Source organism: Salvelinus alpinus, chromosome 20 (assembly GCF_045679555.1).
Source record: "Salvelinus alpinus chromosome 20, SLU_Salpinus.1, whole genome shotgun sequence".
Taxonomy (NCBI): Eukaryota; Metazoa; Chordata; class Actinopteri; order Salmoniformes; family Salmonidae; genus Salvelinus; species Salvelinus alpinus.
Window position 1 is genome coordinate 24397404 of NC_092105.1, and position 15756 is coordinate 24413159.

General features: G+C 52.2%; 1 protein-coding gene across 2 annotated transcripts in view; it reads left to right on the top strand.

The window, feature by feature from the left end:
- The window catches only part of LOC139546548 (ephrin type-A receptor 3-like), a 148785-nt gene that overhangs the window by 87073 nt on the left and 45956 nt on the right, over positions 1–15756 (top strand). For both annotated transcript variants that reach the window (XM_071355052.1, XM_071355051.1), the window contains exon 6: positions 6571–6695. In XM_071355052.1, the coding sequence (XP_071211153.1) occupies positions 6571–6695 (125 nt within the window). The remainder of the gene's footprint in view (positions 1–6570; positions 6696–15756) is intronic.

A 15756-nucleotide genomic window follows, 5' to 3' on the forward strand; every position in this document is an offset into this window, starting at 1 on the left:
ATCAACAGACCATTAACTTACTACCCTGAGATTTGGCCGAGTACAGGCCACAAAGATCTCCTCCACCGCACGCGCCCAAGGAGGTGCAAAACTGGACAGGAAGATCAAGTCAGTGACTTAACCCACTCAAGTAGAGTATAGCAAAAAAAAACCTGGCATGATGTGATGCACCCCTCCTAGGGACTGGACTGCATGTGAGAGTGCGAGCAAGCCAGTGACTCGTAATAGGGTCAGAGGCAGAGAATCCCAGTGGAGAGAGGGGAGCCGGCCAGGCAGAGACAGCAAGGGTGGTTTGTCACTCCAGTACATTGGCGTTTACCTTCACACCCCTGGGCCAGACTACACTCAATTATAGGACCTACTGAAGAGATCAGTCTTCAGTATAGACAGGGTTGAGACAGAGTCTACGTCTCATGGATCGGCAGGTGATTCCATAAAAATGTTGCTCTATAGGAGAAAGCCCTGCCTCCAGCTGTTTGCTTAGAAATTCTAGGAACAATAAGGAGGCCTGCGTCTTGTGAACGTAACGTACATGTAGGCATGTACAGCAGGACCAAATCAGCGAGATGGGTAGGAGCAAATCAGCCCTAGCCTTAACCAGAAGCTAGCACTGGAGTAATATGATCACATTTGTGAGTTCTAGTCAAGAGTCTATCAGCCCTATTTGGCATCTCTGTTTTGTCCGAGTTTAAAATTTAAAAAATGTGCCACCATCCACTTCCTTATGTCTGAAACACAGGCTTCCAGGGTAGACAATTTTGGGGCTTCACCATGTTTCATCAAAATGTACAGCTGTGTGGTCTGCAAAGCAGTGAAAGTTGACATTGTCTTTCCGAATGACATCACTAAGAGGTAGCATATATAGTGAAAACCATGGTGGTCCTAGAACGGAACCTTAAGTAACACCTAAACTTATCATTGATTTGTCAGAAGACAAACCATCCACAGAGACTAACTGATATCTTTCCGATAGATAAGATCTAAACCAGGCAACAACTTTTCTGCGTAGACCAATTATTTCCAATCTCTCCAAAAGAATATGGTGATAGATGGTGTCGAAAGCGACACTAAGGACTAGGAGTGCAAGGACAGACGCAGAGCCTTGGTCTGACGCCATTTAAAGGTCATTTACCACCTTCACGAGTGCAGTCTTAGTGCTATGATGGTACTTTGATGGGGACTGTAGTCACATCCTCATCGTCTCTGCAGTGAGCTATTGGGGAAGAATTGGGGGCCAGAGAGAAAGAAGGAGAAATCTCTCTTGAAGCCAGGAAGCCCTCCAGAACTGTTCACAGAGGGAGGGAGGGAGGGAGGGAGGGAGGGAGGGAGGGAGGGAGGGAGGGAGGGAGGGAGGGAGGGAGAGTAATAGAAAGATACCCAGCATCAAACCAGTGTCCTGCTCAGACACAATAAATCATTACACCCATAAACCACAGAACCAATAAAACAACAGCTATACCCCTATCAGAAACAGAGGGAATGAGAGAAAGAGAGAGAGAACGAGGGAGGAGAGTGAAAACAGACTCGCTCCAAATGGATTCATTAACAGAGAGAAAATAACTTCCAGTGGAAAAAGTGCCAGACGTTCTAAAGTTGTATCATCAGAATCAAGAGAGGCTCGAACGTTTTCAAAGACAAACATGTTGTTTCCTGCGGTCTAATGAACTTAAAGCTCATGGCCGCCTGGCCTCTCAGCTGCAGCTAGCAATTACACAACTGTAAAAGTGGAAAAAAGAAAGGGAGAGAGGAATGGAAGGAGAGAAGGAGCGAGTCCTGATATGAATTACAGTGCCAGATTGAGACCATGTGAGGTCCCAAGGCGAGGCGACATGAGAGCGAGGGATGGTGGGAGGGTAATACACTGGTGCAGGGAAGGAGGGATGGTGGGAGGGTAATACACTGGGGCAGGGAAGGAGGGATGGTAGGAGGGTAATACACTGGGGGCAGGGAAGGAGGGATGGCATGAGGGTAATACACTGGGGGCAGGGAAGGAGGGATGGTGGGAGGGTAATACACTGGGGGCAGCGAAGGAGGAATGGTGGGAGGGTAATACACTGGGGGCAGGGAAGGAGGGATGGTGGGAGGGTAATACACTGGGGGCAGGGAAGGATGAATGGTGGGAGGGTAATACACTGGGGGCAGGGAAGGAGGGATGGTGGGAGGGTAATACACTGGGGCAGAGAAGGAGGGATGGTGGGAGGGTAATACACTGGGGCAGAGAAGGAGGGATGGTAGGAGGGTAACACACTGGGGCAGGGAAGGAGGGATGGTAGGAGGGTAATACACTGGGGCAGGGAAGGAGGGATGGTGGGAGGGTAATACACTGGGGCAGAGAAAAAGGAATGGTATGAGGGTAATACACTGGGGCAGAGAAGGAGGGATGGTAGGAGGGTAATACACTGGGGCAGAGAAGGAGGGATGGTAGGAGGGTAATACACTGGGGCAGGGAAGGAGGGATGGTGGGAGGGTAATACACTGGGGCAGAGAAGGAGGGATGGTAGGAGGGTAATACACTGGGGCAGAGAAGGATGGATGGTAGGAGGGTAACACACTGGGGCAGGGAAGGAGGAATGGTGGGAGGGTAATACACTGGGGCAGAGAAGGAGGGATGGTGGGAGGGTAATACAGTGGGGCAGAGAAGGAGGGATGGTGGGAGGGTAATACACTGGGGCAGGGAAGGAGGGATGGTAGGAGGGTAATACACTGGGGCAGGGAAGGAGGGATGGTGGGAGGGTAATACACTGGGGCAGGGAAGGAGGGATGGCATGAGGGTAATACAGTGGGGCAGAGAAGGAGGGATGGTGGGAGGGTAATACACTGGGGCAGGGAAGGAGGGATGGTGGGAGGGTAATACACTGGGGCAGAGAAGGAGGGATGGTAGGAGGGTAATACACTGGGGCAGGGAAGGAGGGATGGTGGGAGGGTAATACACTGGGGCAGAGAAGGGGGGATGGTGGGAGGGTAATACACTGGGGCAGAGAAGGAGGGATGGTAGGAGGGTAATACAGTGGGGCAGAGAAGGAGGGATGGTAGGAGGGTAATACACTGGGGGCAGAGAAGGAGGAATGGTAGGAGGGTAATACACTGGGGCAGAGAAGGAGGAATGGTAGGAGGGTAATACACTGGGGCAGGGAAGGAGGAATGGTAGGAGGGTAATACACTGGGGCAGAGAAGGAGGAATGGTAGGAGGGTAATACACTGGGGCAGGGAAGGAGGAATGGTAGGAGGGTAACACACTGGGGCAGGGAAGGAGGAATGGTAGGAGGGTAATACACTGGGGCAGGGAAGGAGGGATGGTGGGAGGGTAATACACTGGGGCAGAGAAGGAGGGATGGTAGGAGGGTAACACACTGGGGCAGGGAAGGAGGAATGGTGGGAGGGTAATACACTGGGGAAGGGAAGGAGGGATGGTGGGAGGGTAATACACTGGGGCAGAGAAGGAGGGATGGTAGGAGGGTAATACACTGGGGCAGAGAAGGAGGGATGGTGGGAGGGTAATACAGTGGGGCAGAGAAGGAGGGATGGTGGGAGGGTAATACAGTGGGGCAGAGAAGGAGGGATGGTGGGAGGGTAATACAGTGGGGCAGAGAAGGAGGGATGGTGGGAGGGTAATACACTGGGGCAGGGAAGGAGGGATGGTGGGAGGGTAATACACTGGGACAGAGAAGGAGGGATGGTATGAGGGTAATACACTGGGGCAGGGAAGGAGGAATGGTAGGAGGGTAATACACTGGGGCAGGGAAGGAGGGATGGTGGGAGGGTAATACAGTGGGGCAGAGAAGGAGGGATGGTAGGAGGGTAATACACTGGGGCAGAGAAGGAGGGATGGTGGGAGGGTAATACACTGGGGCAGGGAAGGAGGGATGGTAGGAGGGTAATACACTGGGGGCAGGGAAGGAGGGATGGCATGAGGGTAATACACTGGGGGCAGGGAAGGAGGGATGGTGGGAGGGTAATACACTGGGGGCAGCGAAGGAGGAATGGTGGGAGGGTAATACACTGGGGGCAGGGAAGGAGGGATGGTGGGAGGGTAATACACTGGGGGCAGGGAAGGAGGAATGGTGGGAGGGTAATACACTGGGGGCAGGGAAGGAGGGATGGTGGGAGGGTAATACACTGGGGCAGAGAAGGAGGGATGGTGGGAGGGTAATACACTGGGGCAGAGAAGGAGGGATGGTAGGAGGGTAACACACTGGGGCAGGGAAGGAGGGATGGTAGGAGGGTAATACACTGGGGCAGGGAAGGAGGGATGGTGGGAGGGTAATACACTGGGGCAGAGAAAAAGGAATGGTATGAGGGTAATACACTGGGGCAGAGAAGGAGGGATGGTAGGAGGGTAATACACTGGGGCAGAGAAGGAGGGATGGTAGGAGGGTAATACACTGGGGCAGGGAAGGAGGGATGGTGGGAGGGTAATACACTGGGGCAGAGAAGGAGGGATGGTAGGAGGGTAATACACTGGGGCAGAGAAGGAGGGATGGTAGGAGGGTAACACACTGGGGCAGGGAAGGAGGAATGGTGGGAGGGTAATACACTGGGGCAGAGAAGGAGGGATGGTGGGAGGGTAATACAGTGGGGCAGAGAAGGAGGGATGGTGGGAGGGTAATACACTGGGGCAGGGAAGGAGGGATGGTAGGAGGGTAATACACTGGGGCAGGGAAGGAGGGATGGTGGGAGGGTAATACACTGGGGCAGGGAAGGAGGGATGGCATGAGGGTAATACAGTGGGGCAGAGAAGGAGGGATGGTGGGAGGGTAATACACTGGGGCAGGGAAGGAGGGATGGTGGGAGGGTAATACACTGGGGCAGAGAAGGAGGGATGGTAGGAGGGTAATACACTGGGGCAGGGAAGGAGGGATGGTGGGAGGGTAATACACTGGTGCAGAGAAGGGGGGATGGTGGGAGGGTAATACACTGGGGCAGAGAAGGAGGGATGGTAGGAGGGTAATACAGTGGGGCAGAGAAGGAGGGATGGTAGGAGGGTAATACACTGGGGGCAGAGAAGGAGGAATGGTAGGAGGGTAATACACTGGGGCAGAGAAGGAGGAATGGTAGGAGGGTAATACACTGGGGCAGGGAAGGAGGAATGGTAGGAGGGTAATACACTGGGGCAGAGAAGGAGGAATGGTAGGAGGGTAATACACTGGGGCAGGGAAGGAGGAATGGTAGGAGGGTAACACACTGGGGCAGGGAAGGAGGAATGGTAGGAGGGTAATACACTGGGGCAGGGAAGGAGGGATGGTGGGAGGGTAATACACTGGGGCAGAGAAGGAGGGATGGTGGGAGGGTAATACACTGGGGCAGAGAAGGAGGGATGGTAGGAGGGTAATACACTGGGGCAGAGAAGGAGGGATGGTGGGAGGGTAATACAGTGGGGCAGAGAAGGAGGGATGGTGGGAGGGTAATACAGTGGGGCAGAGAAGGAGGGATGGTGGGAGGGTAATACACTGGGGCAGGGAAGGAGGAATGGTAGGAGGGTAATACACTGGGGCAGGGAAGGAGGGATGGTGGGAGGATAATACACTGGGGCAGAGAAGGAGGGATGGTGGGAGGGTAATACACTGGGGCAGAGAAGGAGGGATGGTAGGAGGGTAATAGACTGGGGCAGAGAAGGAGGGATGGTGGGAGGGTAATACAGTGGGGCAGAGAAGGAGGGATGGTGGGAGGGTAATACAGTGGGGCAGAGAAGGAGGGATGGTGGGAGGGTAATACACTGGGGCAGGGAAGGAGGGATGGTGGGAGGGTAATACACTGGGACAGAGAAGGAGGGATGGTATGAGGGTAATACACTGGGGCAGGGAAGGAGGAATGGTAGGAGGGTAATACACTGGGGCAGGGAAGGAGGGATGGTGGGAGGGTAATACAGTGGGGCAGAGAAGGAGGGATGGTAGGAGGGTAATACACTGGGGCAGAGAAGGAGGGATGGTAGGAGGGTAATACACTGGGGCAGAGAAGGAGGGATGGTAGGAGGGTAATACACTGGGGCAGGGAAGGAGGAATGGTAGGAGGGTAATACACTGGGGCAGGGAAGGAGGGATGGTGGGAGGGTAATACACTGGGGCAGGGAAGGAGGAATGGTAGGAGGGTAATACACTGGGGCAGGGAAGGAGGGATGGTGGGAGGGTAATACACTGGGGCAGGGAAGGAGGGATGGTGGGAGGGTAATACACTGGGGCAGGGAAGGAGGGATGGTGGGAGGGTAATACACTGGGGCAGAGAAGGAGGGAGGAGGTGTATATTTCTAGTGTTTCCCTGTACGTTGGGGATGATATCATGGTCCCTGCTAGTTCTGGGGTTGATCGCTGAGACTCTGGCCTGTAGTATAGATGCTGTCTCTATGTGTATGCTCTCCCACCTGGTTTGTATGGACCCTCCTCTGATGAACTATCTAACTAACTAACTAACTAACTCAATTAGACCAACAGGAACCCCTTTAATATGAACTGTTAACAGGAAACAGACTGCTGACTGAACATGCTGCATTAACTTCCTGTGACCTGCTAGTAGATGTTGTGCAAAATGGTCAATAATCTCTCCCCCTCCCCCCTCTCCCCCTCTGCCTCTCTCCAGCCCCTTCTCCAGTGACTGTGATCAGGAAGGATCGTACGTCTCGTAACAGCATCTCTCTGTCCTGGCTGGAACCAGAGAGACCCAACGGCATCATACTGGACTACGAGGTCAAATACTACGAGAAGGTCGGTTCACAAACACCATACATGCTTTAGTACTGTTCTCTGCTGTCCCCTTTGGGGACTAACTCCATGCACTGAAGGAAGAGAAGAGACATCATTTGGGCTTGTTCTACCTCTCACCCCCATTCCAGACTCTTGTGGTTGTCCTCTGTTCTAATGTCTCACTGGTCTAGTCTTCTGGCTTCTCTCTGGAAGCTGGGCCATGGGTTGGGGAAGAGGATCAGACACTGGTAGTGGATCAGAGAGAGAAAGGGAGGGAGGAGGGAGAAGCGGAGAGAGAGGGAGGGAGGGGGAGGGAGAAGCAAAGAGAGAGGGAGGGGGAGGGAGAAGCAGAGAGAGAGGGAGGGGGAGGGAGAAGCAGAGAGAGAGGGAGGGGGAGGGAGAAGCAGAAAGAGAGGGAGGGGGGAGGGAGAAGCAGAGAGAGAGGGAGGGGGGAGAGCGAGATAGAGAAAAGAGTTATCAGGGGTTCTGAGGGAGAGAGAGAGAGTCTTATTGCCATCTCTTATGGCAACCGGGCCAATATTCTCCCACAGAAAAAACATTCCACAGTCTAGTGGGTAAATGTCTGGGCAGGGCGACCACACACACAGATGGGGCATACACACACCCTCACTCTCTTTATGTATCTGACTCACACTGACACACCAACCAGCCTTCTCTCTTCCTCCTCCTGTCCTCTCCTTTCCAGTCTTAATGGAGTGTAGTTTTATTGCTGACAGTAAATGTGTCTGCAGGGTCTCTGTGAGGAAATTAGCGTGGAACGAATGGCTGGTTTTCAATGGAGCTATGGGTGACTTTTGATAGTGAAATTAGCCTTTATCTCGCTCTGTCTCTGTCTCACTCTGTCTCTCTGTCTCTCTGTCTCTCTCTGTCTCTCTCTGTCTCTCTCTGTCTCTCTCTGTCTCTCTCTCTGTCTCTCTCTCTCTCTCTCTGTCTCTCTCTCTCTCTGTCTCTCTCTCTCTCTCTCTCTCTCTCTCTCTCTCTCTCTCTCTCTCTCTCTCTCTCTCTCTCTCTCTCTCTCTCTCTCTCTCTCTCTCTCTCTCTCTCTGTCTCTCTCTCTCTCTCTCTCTCTCTCTCTCTCTCTCTCTCTCTGTCACTGTCTCTGTCTCTGTCCATCTCTGTCTGTCTCTGTCTGTCTGTGTGTCTGTCTGTCTGTCTGTCTGTCTGTGATCAGTCATCCTCAGATCTCAGTCCCTGGTGGCTCCTAATCCTTTTATTAGCAGGCCAAACACTTCCCTCTCTCTGGGGAAAACACAGTTCTAGGATCTTACCCCATATCCTAACCTCAACCATCAGAAGGACAAACACTAAACTGATCTGAGGTCTGGGCCTATAGGCTCTGTTTCCTTCCACTTTCCGGTGTGGCCTCTCTCAGCTCTCTCAGCTTGGGACATGTATAGCTGAGCTGTCGCACTAGATCCGCTCCGCCATCACCATCTGAGGGGCCGCTAGCTGTTGCAGGCATGACTGGAGCCTCCTAACCCCTAGGATAATGGGCTCGTCCAAGAGGAACAGCCAGGGCTGGGACACCCAAAGAGACACAGGGGACAGGCAGGGAAGCTGGGGCCATACCCAGTCACGGGGCCTCTTGATCAGGCCTGACTGAGGGTGACTGAGGGCCTCTATACCCAGCAGTGGTCTGATCACAAGACTCCCAGGGACCACAGGCAGAGTGATTTCACTCAGTGACTAAACAGCGACACAAACACAGGCCTGCCTAAAGAAGTATAAAGAGGCCTGAAGGGGCCCAGGCTGTGAGACAGGAGTCTATTCCTGGCAGTCCATCCGGCTGTTGATTGTTTACAAACTGTGTTTTGAGGTGTGTGACACACACACAGGCCCAGTCAGCTCGGTAGAGTAGCTATGCTGCTTCATTTAACCTAGATATAGACTTCTAATGTATTACCTGTCAGGACCCGGTGAGAGAAACAGTCACTAATAGTCGGCAGAACCCAGAAGATGAGGCAGACTCAGCAGTACTAGAAATGGTGGTTTAAATACTAACAAGGGAACGACACACAGGTGCAAACAATAGCAAGGAAAAAACAAAAGGTACAAAAAAGGTGCAATGGGGACATCTAGTGACCAAAACCTGAACAGTCCTGGCCAAAACCTGACAGAATCCCCCTCCTAGGAACGGCTCCTGACGTTCCTACCAGCCTTCTCAGGGTGGAGGGCCCTGAACTGACGAATGAGGTCAGGGTCCAGTATGTCCTTGGCAGGAACCCAGGAGCGCTCCTCGGGACCGTAGCCTTCCCAGTCCACCAGATACTGCCAGGACTGCTGCACCCGGCGGGAATCCAGTATCCGGTGGACGGTATAAGCCGACTGGCCTCCGATGACACGGGGCGGAGGGGGAGGTCTGCCTGCCGGGATAAGGGGAGAAAAAACAACAGGTTTTAATAAAGAAATGTGAAATGTTGGATTGATCTTAAGGGATCTGGGTAAGTGCAGGCGAAAAGTAACGGGATTGACTCTCCTGGCAATCTTAAAGGGACCGATGAATCTCTGGGACAGCTTACGAGACTCCACCCGTAGCGGTAAGTTCTTTGTTGAGAGCCATACTCTCTGGCCGGGGTACAGGGTAGGACCGGGACGGCGACGTCTGTTGGCTTGTCGCTGGTACTGCTGTGAGGAACGCAGAAGATTAAGACGGGCCTTCTTCCACGTAAGCCGACAGCGTCTGATGAACCTCGAGGCTGAAGGCACTCTGACTTCTGCCTCCTGGTCCGGGAACAATAGAGGAGCATAGCCAAACTGACACTCGTGCGGGGATATACCAGTGGAGGAGGAGCACAAGGTGTTGTGCGCGTACTCGGCCCAAACAATGAAGGATGACCATGTGGACGGGTTGTTGGAAACCATACATCTGAGGGTGGTTTCCAGCTCCTGATTCATCCTCTCGGTTTGGCCGTTGGACTCCGGATGGTACCCTGAAGATAAACTGGCCGTGGCCCCTATGAGTTGGCAGAAGGCCTTCCAAAACCTTGAGGCGAACTGGGGACCTCTGTCGGAAACCATATCTTGCGGAATGCCAAAGACTCGGAACACATGGTTAATCACCAACTCAGCTGTTTCCTTGGCAGAAGGTAATTTGGTCAAGGGAACAAACCTGGCCGCCTTAGAAAACCTGTCGATGATGACTAGGATAGTAGTATTACCATGGGACGGAGGAAGGCCAGTAATAAAGTCCAACGAGATATGGGACCAGGGTCGGTGGGGAATAGATAAAGGGTGAAGGAGTCCTTGAGGGCGGAGGTGAGAAGATTTGCCCTGGCAGCACACGGGACAGGCCTTGACGAAAGTGGCAACGTCTTCTCTTATGGTGGGCCACCAGAACTTACGCTGAATGAACTCCAAGGTGCGACCTACGCCCGGGTGACAGGTGAGGCGAGAGGAGTGCCCCCACAGAAGGACTTGGGATCTTGCTGCCTTGGGAACAAACAACCGATTGGCAGGACCTCCCTTAGGACCCGGTTCGATGGCTTGAGCTTGTCTCACGGTATCCTCAACTTGCCACGAGATTGGAGCCACGATCTTAGCGGCAGGAAGAACAGTCATGTCAGTATCTTCTCGAATGGCAGGAGAGTAGACTCGTGACAAGGCGTCCGGTTTGAGATTCTTCGACCCGGGTCTATAGGTGAGGATAAACTGGAATCGGCTGAAGAAAAGAGACCATCGAGCTTGTCTGGAGTTCAACCGCTTCGCCTGCTGGATATACTCCAGATTTTTGTGGTCCGTAAGCACTTGAAATGGTTGAGAAGCCCCCTCGAGCCAGTGTCTCCATTCCTTCAATGCCATCTTAACCGCTAGGAGTTCACGATCCCCCACATCGTAATTCCTCTCGGCCGGGGTAAGCCGGTGAGAGAAGAAGGCGCAAGGATGAAGCCTCTTGTCTTCCCCCCTCTGAGACAGGACAGCTCCAACACCAACCTCTGATGCGTCTACCTCCACCACAAAAGGTTCATCCGCCGTCGGTAGTGTCAGGATGGGAGCAGAGAGGATGCGCTGCTTGAGTCCTTGGAAGGCCGTCTCAGCTTCTCTTCCCCACAGAAACCTTGTGTTGCCACCCTTGGTTACAGCTGAGAGAGGGGCTGCCACCGAGCTGAAGTTCTTGATGAACTTGCGGTAAAAGTTAGTGAAGCCCAGGAAACGCTGAACTTCCTTAACGGACTTGGGGGTGGGCCAATCCGCTACCGCCCCTACCTTCTTGGGGTCCATCTGGACTCGACCGGGTTCCACTACAAATCCCAGGAATTGTACTCGAGAGGAATGGAATTCACACTTTTCCGGCTTAACGTACAAATGGCTGTCTAGGAGACGTTTGAGCACTTGTCTGACATGCTTAGTGTGTTCTTGAAGGGAGCTCGAAAAGATGAGGATGTCATCCAAGTAAACAAACACGAAAATGTTAAGCATATCCCTAAGCACATCGTTTATGAGCGCTTGGAACACAGCCGGGGCGTTGGTCAGGCCGAAGGGCATCACCAAGTATTCGTAGTGACCAGTAGGCGTGTTGAAAGCGGTCTTCCACTCGTCACCGGGTTTGATCCGCACAAGATGGTATGCGTTCCGTAGGTCAAGCTTAGTGAAGACCACTGCTTCCTGGAGCAGCTCAAAGGCTGTGGCCATAAGGGGTAGCGGGTAGCGGTTACGGACGGTTATGGCATTAAGTCCCCGGTAGTCGATGCAAGGTCGTAATCCACCGTCTTTTTTGGCCACAAAGAAAAACCCTGCTCCCGCCGGCGAGGTGGATGGACGCATGAGGCCTGCTGCCAGAGCGTCCTTGATGTAGGTATCCATAGCAGCTCGTTCGGGAGGAGATAGGGAAAAGATCCGACCCCTGGGGGGGCAGGTGCCCGGAAACAGGTCGATGGGGCAATCGTAAGGTCTATGGGGTGGTAGTTTGGTGGCCCTCTGTTTGCTAAATACCGGTTTGAGGTCATGGTAACACTCGGGAACTCGGGACAGGTCGATGGATTCTAGAGACTCGGGAGGGGAACTCGGGGAACTAGGGAAGATACAAGTGGCTTGGCACGTAGGACCCCACTGCTTGATAGTGCCCACAGACCAGTCGATGTGAGGGTTATGGCTGTGAAGCCAGGGGTATCCAAGGACGAGAGGGAACTCGGAACACGAGGTCAGATGAAAGTTCATCACTTCCTGGTGTTGGGAAACTGAAAGTCGCAAGGGGGTAGTGACACGAGTGACAAGTCCAGATCCCAAAGGGCTTCCATCCAACGTAGTAACCCTTATGGGGTCACTAAGAGGTTCAGAGGGAACGCCATTCTCCTTCGCCCAAACACCATCCATGAAGTTACCTGCGGCTCCAGAGTCTACCAAGGCTTGAAGGGGAAGCTCGTGGTTGTCCCAGGAAAGGGTAACTGGAATAAGCAGGCGGGAGTTGGATGGATGGGAGGAGGTTATGTTTCCCGTTACAGTCCTCCCAGGCCTGCACGGGAGAGTGCGTTTTCTCTGGAGCCCGGGACACGTGGAGAGGAAATGGCCCGGTTTGCCGCAATATAGACAGCATCGCTCCCTTATCCGGCGGTCTCTCTCAGCCTGGGAGATGCGTCCAACCTGCATGGATTCCGGTGGAGTCAGCGAGGATAAAGGTGGAGACTCGGAGCTGGGACCGATAGGAGCCAGGGTGAGAGATCTACGGTTGAGCTCTCTCTCTCTCAGACGCTGGTCTATGCGTGAAGCCAACTTGATCAGGGACTCGAGGTTGTCCGGTGGTTCCCGAATGGCCAGTTCATCTTGGATGGTGTCGGAAAGACCCTTCAAAAAACACACTGTGAGCGCCTCGTCGTTCCAGCCACTCGCTGCTGCCACCGTGCGGAACTGGATGGCATAGTCCGTCACGCTGCGCCGACCTTGGCTGAGAGTCAGGAGCTGTTTGGCTGAGTCAGGACCCCTGGTGGGATCTTGAAACACTCGCTTGAATTCTTCAGCAAAGGTAGAGTAGCTGGCACAGCAGGGACTTTGGGCATCCCACACAGCAGTAGCCCAGCCTAGGGCTTTTTCCGACAGCAGGGTGATGATATATGCTATCTTGGACCGGTCGGTGGGAAACGACGAGGGTTGCAGCTCGAAGGAGAGAGAACATTGGGTGAAAAACCCCTTACAAACACTCGGATCACCTGAGAACCGTTGGGGAGGCGGCAGACAAGGTTCAGCCAGGGGGTTAACTGCCACGGGCACTTGAATCTGATGAACTGGAGCAGAAGCGGTTGCAGGGGAAAATTGATCAGAAATCTGTTTTATGGAAGTCATCATCTCCGATAGAAGTTGAGAATGTCCAGCCAGTAAGGCCTCTTGCTGAACCAGAGCAGCTTCGTGACGTTGGACAGTCCCCTCGTGGTGGGACAGCATGGGAAAAAAAATCCTGGGTACTGGCTGCCTCTGGGTTCATTTTAATGGCTCAGTGTTTCTGTCAGGACCCGGTGAGAGAAACAGTCACTAATAGTCGGCAGAACCCAGAAGATGAGGCAGACTCAGCAGTACTAGAAATGGTGGTTTAAATACTAACAAGGGAACGACACACAGGTGCAAACAATAATTAGAGCAAGGAAAAAACAAAAGGTACAAAAAAGGTGCAATGGGGACATCTAGTGACCAAAACCTGAACAGTCCTGGCCAAAACCTGACATTACCGACAGGGTTAGGGCCTATATTGGCCTGATGGCGTGTATAACAGGAATAAATGATCAAGTGGATATGAAAGGCTAACTGACTAAGCTAAGTGGTGATAGTGGTAGAGTGAACTTTACCAATCAACCATGTCTGGGAAACTGGGATTTCCAATCCGTACTGCTTACCAAACACACACAAACTCTCTCAATTTCTCCCACTCCAACTCTCCCACTTTCCATCTCTCCCTCTCTCCCTGCTCCAGACACACTCTTTGGGCTTCCTCGCAAAACAGCTAAATGACTCTAAGCCTTAGATAAGGCCTTTTAGTGCACTTTATGAAAATAAAGTTTGTAGGAACACACTTTAGCATTTATTTTTCTGTTTTTATTTCATCTGGAAAAGAGAGAGAAACTTTCAGATCCACTTTAATTTGACTGTTTATTTATGCTGGGGTTGAAATGGAAAGGAATGCTACTCTTTACATGAGTATTACATGAGTTAAATTCAACCTCCTACACTCTCTCTCTCACACACACACACGCACGCACGCACACACACACACACACACACACACACACACACACACACACACACACACACACACACACACACACACACACACACACACACACACACACACACACACACACACACACACACACACACACACACACACACACACACACACACACACACACACACAGTATTTACAGAGTCCTGGGCTCAACACTATAAGGCTGTAACTCCAGACTGCACCATTTAGATAGTCAGAGCGGAACGTGACGGACATATTAAATTTCAACAACAGCACACACAGAGAGTGTGAGCAATTGCACAGCTTGTCACACACAGAAGGCAGCTTAGAGACACACCCACTCTCACACTTCAGAGAGTGCCGAAACGAGATGGCCGCCTCGCTTCGCGTTCCTTGGAAAATATGCAGTATTTTGTTTTTTTATGTGTTATTTCTTACATCGGTACCCCAGGTAATCTTAGGTTTCATTACATACAGTCGGGAGGAACTACTGAATATACGATTAACGTCAACTCATCATCGTTCCTACCAGGAATATGACTTTCCCGAAACGGATCCAGTGTTTTGCCTTCCACCCAATACAATGGATCTGATCCCAGCCGGCGACCCTGTGCGACGCCGTAAAAGGGGCAAACGAGGCGGTCTCCTGGCCAGGCTTCGGAGACGGGCACATCGCGCTCCACTCCCTAGCATACTACTTGCCAATGTCCAGTCTCTTGACAATAAGGTTGATGAAATCCGAGCACGGGTAGCATTCCAGAGAGACATCAGGGATTGCAACGTGCTCTGCTTCACGGAAACATGGCTAACTCAAGAGACGCTAACGGAGTCGGTGCAGCCAGCTGGTTTCTTCATGCATCGCGCCGACAGAAACAAACATCTTTCTGGTAAGAAGAGGGGCGGGGGGGTATGCCTTATGATTAACGAGACGTGGTGTGATCATCATAACAACACACAGGAACTCAAGTCATTCTGTTCACCTGATCTAGAACTCCTCACAATAAAATGTCGACCGCATTATCTACCAAGGGAATTCTCTTCAATCATAATCACAGCCGTATATATTCCCCCCCAAGCAGACACATCGATGGCCCTGAACGAACTTTATCTGACTCTTTGTAAACTGGAAACCACACACCCTGAGGCTGCATTCATCGTAGCTGGGGATTTTAACAAGGCTAATCTAAAAACAAAACTCCCTAAATTCTATCAGCATATCGATTGTGCTACCAGGGCTGGAAAAACCCTAGATCATTGTTATACTAATTTCCGCGACGCATATAAGGCCCTCCCCCGCCCCCCTTTCGGAAAAGCTGACCACGACTCCATTTTGTTGATTCCAGCCTACAAACAGAAACTAAAACAACAAGCTCCCGCGCTCAGGTCTGTTCAACGCTGGTCCGACCAATCTGATTCCACTCTTCAAGACTGCTTCGATCACGCGGATTGGAATATGTTCCGCATTGCGTCCAACAACAATATGGACGAATATGCTGATTCGGTGAGCGAGTTCATTAGGAAGTGCATTGACGATGTCGTACCCACAGCAACGATTAAAACATTCCCAAACCAGAAACCGTGGATTGACGGCAGCATTCGCGTGAAACTGAAAGCGCGAACCACTGCTTTTAACCAGGGCAAGGTGACCGGAAGCATGACCGAATACAAACAGTGTAGCTATTCTCTCCGCAAGGCAATCAATCAGGCTAAGTCCCAGTACAGAGACAAAATCGAGTCGCAATTCAACAGCTCAGACACAAGAGGTATGTGGCAGGGTCTACAGTCAATCACGGATTACAAAAAGAAAACCAGCCCCGTCGCGGACCAGGATGTCTTGCTCCCAGACAGGCTAAACAACTTTTTTGCCCGCTTTGAGGACAATACAGTGCCACT